Genomic DNA, 7340 nt, shown 5'->3' on the forward strand with positions numbered 1-7340 from the left:
AGTTGAGCTTGTTTACTGTGCTGTTCAAACCTTCCATGCCTTTCCTAATTTTTTTCTGATTAGAAACAGCACTCAATAATAAAGAGAGGTGTTTTAAACTATCCCACTTAGAACTGTGTATTGTCGATTTATTATTACTACTAAAATATAGCTTGTATCTACCACATTACCTTTTGCTTTCTGTTTGTCTCACCTTTGCTCTACATTGCGTTCTCCTTCCTTGCCTTTTTAAAAGTAGACTGTTTTTTTAATTTTATATAAATATATATTTATTTATTTACTTAGAGCAAGTGAGAGAGAGAGAGAGAGAGAGAGCATGAGCAGGGGGAGGGGCAGAGGGAGAGGGAGAAGTAGGCTCCCCGCTGAGCAGGGAGCCTGATGGGCGACTTGATCCCAGGACCCTGGGATTATGACCTGAGCCGAAGGCAGGCGCTTAACGAACTGAGCCACCCAGGTGTTTGTTTTCTTATTCCACTTTTTCTGTCTGCTGGTTTGGAAGTCATTGATCCTCTTCTTATTCTTTGAGTGACTCCCTTAAACTTCACCTTGCACCCTTAGCCCGGCTTATATTCAGTATCCCCACCGTCCTGCCAAACGGTAAGAGCACCTTGGAACACTAACCCTGATATCCATCCCTTCCACCTGCCCCTTCCAACGTTCATTTCTGTCTGTCCTTTTCTCGGTCCACAAATTTGCTTTCATGCTCAAAATGCCATATGTTTGTTTAGGCTTCCCTACATAGTTATCACGGCTCTTTCTCAACATTCCTTCATCTCACAGTTGTCTTCTTTGATCATTTTTCTGCATTCCAAAGTGCATCTTTGGAAGTTCTTTTAATGTAGGTCTGTTGGAGGTGATTTAAAAAAAATTTTTTTTTAATTTTGAGATTACTGTATCTAAGAGCTGGGGAGAGCAGCGGCCCTGAAACCATTTTAACTCCCTTGCAAGGTCCCCGTGCAGAGGAGGAACCTCGGTGGTTTCCCCATCCTGCTCCGGCCGCATCAGCTCCTGGTTGTGGTGCTGAACCCACATGTGCCTGAGGTAATGCCGCTTGAAATGTGTACCCCTACTAGCTCGGTGTTCGGCTCACGATTTTGTTTGTTGTTGTTTTTTTTAAAGGTTTTTGTTTGTTTTAAAGATTCTATTTATTTATTTGACAGAGAGAAAGAGCTCGCACAAGCTGGAGGAGCGGCAGGGAGACGGAGAAGCAGGCTTCCTGCAGAGCGGGGAGCCCGCCGCGGGGCTCGATCCCAGGCCCCTGGCATCATGACCTGAGCCCAAGGCAGACGCTTAACCGACTGAGCCACCCTGGCGCCCCCATGCAAGCTTTTATAACTTTGCTCCTTTTGTGCATATCCTTGAGCAGTCGACAGTACTGTTTTGCCTGTTTTAAATCTTCATATGATGTATCATATGCTGCACGTCTCTCTGCCTTTTCTGTGCAATATCATGAGGTTCGTCCGTGTTAACACACACCACCTCTCTTAGACTCGGGCAGCTGGGACCCTGGACCCCCACCACCGGCCCTCCTCCATGGGTTAAGGACCCCCACCCACAATCCTGCTCTCCTTCTAAACCCTGAATCCTGGATTTCCTCTGCCCCCAAGGCCCAGAGCCTCTTTCCAAGGCCAGGGCAGTAATTTCCCTAGAGTTTTCCTCCTGAGGTGACCACGCAGCCAAATCTACCCTAATTCTAAGGGCTGGCCAGGTTGGCTGTTGTGGGAGGGTGGGGTTCGTGGACAGAGTTGGGACAAATAGACTGAAGAGTCCACAAGCATGTGTGCGTGAGGTTCCTCCCTGTGTGGGATGGAGCCAGAGTGGGAAGAGAATAGAAGAGGGTCCTCAGCCGCCAGATTACCCTTGCCCTGGGCCTCATAAATGTTAGGGGCAGCCTATCAATCAATATATATCTCTCTAGTTCGTTCATCTTAACTGTCTACTTTGTAGCTCTAACAAGATTGGCTTGTACATTATTCTGTTGTTTCCAATTTTCCACTCTACATGGTGTTGTAATGAACATTCTTGTACTTGTCAAGAGCTGGGATTTATTTCCAGAATTGAATTGCTAGGTTGGAGAGTATGCACATGCTGGACTTTACTCGATTTTGTCAGATTGCTTTTCAAAGTGGTTATAATTAAAACTCTCTTTAGCATTTACAAGAGGCCCATTGTTTCACATATTCCTCAACACTTAATATAGTCGGACTGGAAATGTTGTTTGTGTTACCAACTTGAGGTCTGAAATTCTATCTCGTTGTTGTTTTAATTGGCATTCCAATAATTACAAGTAAGGTTAAACATCATTTCACATATATTTGTATTGTTTACTTATTTATATCTTGTACATGTTTTTCCACTGAGTTGTTTGTAATCTTTTTACTGATCTGTAGAACTTCGTGATGAAGCCTGGATACCAATGCTTTGTCTATTGTGTTCATTATATGTGTATCTTCTCCCAGCCTTGTGGTCTGGGTTTTGTTTATCATATTTTGGCTATACAATACTTTGGAATTTTAATGTTGTCAAATCTATCAGTATTTTCTTTATTGTTTATGCTTCTTAAACTTGGTTAAGAATTCTTCAGTCATGAGGTCTAGAAAAGATTTTTATTTCAAAGTTTTCTTTTTCATATGTAGTATCCCTCTGCACTGACTTTGGTGATCAGAGAGATATAGGAGTGCAATTCTCTTTTTTCCACATGGAAAACCAATTTTCGCACCACCATTTATTGGAAGGAACTGGTTTAAGTTATCTCTACACCCAACATGGGACTTGAACTCATGACCCTCAGATCAAGAGTTGTATGCTCTACCGACTGAGCCAGCCAGATGCCCCATAAAAGGAACTGGTTTAGGGGCGCCTGGGTGACTCAGTTGGTTAAGCATCCAACTCTTGATGTCAGCTCAGATCTTAATCTCAGGGCCATGAGTTTGAGCCCTGTGTTGGGCTCCATGCTGGATGTGGAGCCTACTTATAAAAAATAAAGATTAAAAAAAAGGAATTGGTTTAAATGCCCCTTCTGACTTACGTTGAACCTCCAGTCTGCATACCTCTGTCTCTGAGCCCTCCATTCTGCCCCATTTATTTATTTGTACATCCCTCTGCCAATATCTCCCCGTCTCAATTACTTTAGTTGGATAAGTCCTGACATCTGAAGGGTGATTCTCCTCACTGTGTTCATTTTCTTCAAGGTTGCTTGGCTACCCTTGGCTGTTCCTTCATATGACTTTAGGATAATGTTTCCAAAAATATTAATTTAAAAAACACCTTATTTAACCTTTTTTTTTTAAGATTTTATTTATTTGACAGAGAGAGACTCAGCGAGAGAAGGAACACAAGCAGGGGGAGTGGGAGAGGGAGAAGCAGGCCCCCCGCCAAGCAGGGAGCCCAATGCGGGGCTTGATACCAGGACCCTGGGATCATGACCTGAGCCAAAAGCAGACACTCAATGACTGAGCCACCCAGGCGCCCCTTTATTTAACCCTTTGACATTGAAATAAATTTATAGATTAATTTGGGGAGAATTCATGTCTTTACAGTCAAGTCCCTCCTTCTACAAGCAGGTTATACCTCTCTATTTCTCTGTGTCTCTTGAATGACCATCAATCAAGCCTTCTAATTTTCTCTATAAACATCTTGCACATCTCTTAGATTTATTCTTGGGCACTTAACGGTTTTTGTGCCTTTTATAAATAGCACGTGTTGTCTGTCGTTGGTATTTAAAAGTGAGATGGCTGAACCATCCAGAATGTAAAGGGTTTGGGATTTTACCCCAGTCAGACTCTTAGCTACCACAGTATCAGGGATGCTGCAGAAGACACGAGACTTCTGGGTCAGAGACAAAGGACATCATTGCTCATGGCTCAGCAAGAAGCATGTGCCTCATGTTTGGGCCAGCAGCTCCTCTGGCTCCCCAATTCCCACAGGGGTGCTGCACATGGACTCAACAGGTTTGCATATTCACTGAAGAACACTGAGCTCTTTGCTGCAGAGGAAGACATTATCTTCAATACACTGGACAATAAGCAAATTTGCCTTCTGCTCCGGAGGGAGATAATTACTCTATGTTCTGAAGATGGTTGATATAAACATCCTTGAAGAGATTGTCTCCATCCCCCCGCCCTCGCCAAAAAAAAAGATAGTCCCAAACAAAAGGTCAATTAGAGTCTCTGTTTGCAAAGCATCCAGAAATGCAACTGACCCATGGAATATTGTCTCTCAACATGAATCCTCTCAATAATTTTAACAGCTTGCTTGTAGAATCTCTTTGATTTTCTAGGTAGACAATCACATGATCTACAAATATATGATGACCATTTTGTTTCTTCCTTTTCAAAAGTTTGTACCATTTATTTCCTTTTGTTTCCCTTATTGCACAGGCTAAGGAATCCAGGGTAGCTTTGAACAGAAATAGAGATAGTGAATATCCTTTTTAGGTTTCTCACTTTAAAGTAAATTCTTTTAAGTTTTTATCATTAAGTGGTACTTTTACTGCAGGTTCTGGAAAGATGCCCTTTACCAAAGTATCACATTAAGGAAGTTCCCTCCTAGTCCTAGTTTGCCAAGAATTTTTATAAACTGCTTTATTTTATCAAATGCACTTTCTCCATCTGTTTTATGTGATCATAGGATTTTTGTGTCTTTTAATCCGTTAATGTTGAGACTTAAAATAATAAGGGCGCCTGGGTGACTCAGTTGGTTAAGCGACTGCCTTCACTCAGGTCATGATCCTGGAGTCCCAGGATTGAGTCCCACATCGGGCTCCCTGCTCAGCAGGGAGTTTGCTTCTCCCTCTGACCCTCCCCTCTCTCATGCTCTCTTTCTCTCAAATAAATAAATAACATCTTTAAAAAATAATAATAATAAGGGCACCTGGGTGGCTCAGTCTGTTAAACGTCCAGCTGTTGGTTTCTGCTGGGGTCATGATCTCAGGGTCGGGGGATCAGCCCTGCATTGAGCCTCATGTCAGGCTCTGTGCTCAGCACAGAGTCTGCTTGAGATTCTCTGTCTCCCTCTTCCTCTGCCCCTCCCCCCCGCTTGCTTTCTCTTTCTCTAAAATAAACAAATATTTAAAAATAATAATAATTTTCTTTTTTTAAAAAAGATTTTATTTATTTATTTATTTGAGATCGAGAGAGCACGGGTGAGTGGGGAGGAACAGAGCGGGAGGGAGAGGGAGAAGGGGAAAGAATCTCAAGCAGACTCCACACTGAGTGCCCCACGCTGGGCTTGACCTCATCACCCTGAGATCATGACCTGAGCAGAAACCAAGAGTCTGACACTTAACTGACTGAGCCACCCAGGCACTGAGACTTAAAATAATAATTTTCTAATGTTGAAATATTCTTGCATTTATGGAATATATCCAACTTGGTCATTATGCATTTTTAAATATGTTGCTGTATTTAGTTTGGTAGCTTTCTATTTAGGATGTTTGAATCTATGTCATAATTGAGATTGACCTAAGATCTTCTTTTTTTTTTAAGATTTTATTTATTTATTTGACAGAGAGAGAGAGAGCACGAGCACAAGCAGGGGGAACAGCAGACAGAGGGAGAGGGAGAAACAGACTCCCCACTGATCAGGGAGCCCAATGCAGGACTCGATCCCAGGACCCTGGAATCGTGACCTGAACTGAAGACAAACACTTAACCGACTGAGCCACCCAGGTGTCCCTGACCTAAGATCTTGTCTCAAACTTCCTTGTCTAAATTGAATATTAAGGTTCTACTAGCCACAGAAAATGCAATGGATAGTTGTCCCTCTTTTTCTACTTTTTGGAGCAATTTGGATAAGATATGGACTGCTTGCTCTCTGAATACGTACCTGAGCCCAAGGTACTTGATTGTTTTTTTTTTTTTTTTTAAGATTTTATTTATTCATTCGAGACAGAGATACAGAGAGAGCATGAGCAGGGGGAGAAGCAGAGGGAGAGGGAGATGCAGGCTCCCTGCTGAGCAAAGAGCCGGACGTGGGGCTCGATTTCAGGACCCTGGGATCATGACCCAAGCTGAAGGCAGACGCTTAACCATCTGAGCCACCCAGACGCCCCAAGGTACTTGATTGTTATAGCCACGTGCCACCCCGAGTGGATGGGAGAGGCAGGACTGAGACTGAGAGCCGCTCCCTGTGAGAGGAGGGCCCGACCATCTGCTCCTGCAGGCGGTGAAGGAGGTTCAATTAGAAGGTCCCACAGCTCCCACCCTAAGCCAAGGCCTTTGCAGTCTTCACTTTACATCATCAATAATAATTACTGTTTTACTTTATTCCCAGCATATCAGAATCAGGCCAAGGAGGAGAGGGACTATTGAAAGGAGACCTCCTTGGAAGCCCAAAGTGGCAGAAAGCTCAGGCAATTGATTGGCCAGTAATCAACACAGTAATTAACTAGAGAAATATTTTGCAAAGTATGGCGCAAGCACCATCGCTGTGGATGCTATTTGGTGGCAAATAAATAAGCCTCTGTTATCTTAAGAATGATGTATATAGATTAGAAAATATAACTGTATAAGTACAAACAACAAGAGCTACAACTATAACATCAAACTTGCAGTTTGCTACCGATGGTGTAGGACTAGCATAGTCAATTTAAATAAAAATAATACCATAAGTAAATATTCTTTCTACTGTAGGCTTGAGGTGGGCAAGTCATGAAACCCGGGAAGGTGGTGCTGGTCCTGGCCAGACCCTACTCCCGGTCATCGTAAAGAACATGGATGATAACACCTCAGACCATCCCTACAGCCATGCTCTGGTGGCTGGAATTGACCGCTGTCCCCACAAAGTGACAGCTGCCATGGGCAAGAAGAAAACCATCAGGAGGTCAAAGATCAAGTCTTTTGTGAAAGTTTATAACCACAGTCACTTCATGCCCACAAGGTACTCTGTGGACATCCCCTTGGACAAAACTGTCATCAATAAGGATGTCTTCAGAGACCCTGCTCTTAAAGGCAAGACCTGACAAGAGGCCAAGGTCAAGTTCGAAGAGAGGTACCAACTGGTGAGAACAAATGATTCTTCCAGAAGCTGCGGTTTTAGATCTATATTGTTTCAGTCATTAAAAATACAAAAAAAAAAAAAAAAGTAAATATTAACACAGGTAGTAAGAAGATATGGCAAAAATTGAGATGGTGGTATGAGACTAACCAAAGTTAGGAAATAATTCAAGGAAAGGCCTGTTTAATGAATAACAAGCTAGCACTAGCCACTAACAATCCCCTGCAAAAAAAATCCACTACACATTAGGAACATACAGAGAAGGGAGAGATTAAAAAGTGAGAGGGGGCACCTGGGTGGCTTAGTCGGTTAAACATCTGACTCATGATTTCGGCTCAGGTCAC

At 42.9% G+C, this 7340-nt stretch overlaps 1 protein-coding gene across 1 annotated transcript; it reads left to right on the top strand.

The window, feature by feature from the left end:
* The first annotated feature begins 6712 nt into the window (after positions 1 to 6712).
* Positions 6713 to 6961, top strand: LOC110574839 (60S ribosomal protein L27-like). Its single transcript, XM_044913941.1, has one exon. The coding sequence runs from the start codon at positions 6713 to 6715 to the stop codon at positions 6959 to 6961; it is 249 nt and encodes an 82-aa protein (XP_044769876.1).
* Positions 6962 to 7340: the final 379 nt, after the last annotated feature.

Source organism: Neomonachus schauinslandi, chromosome 4, assembly GCF_002201575.2.
Source record: "Neomonachus schauinslandi chromosome 4, ASM220157v2, whole genome shotgun sequence".
Classification (NCBI taxonomy): Eukaryota; Metazoa; Chordata; class Mammalia; order Carnivora; family Phocidae; genus Neomonachus; species Neomonachus schauinslandi.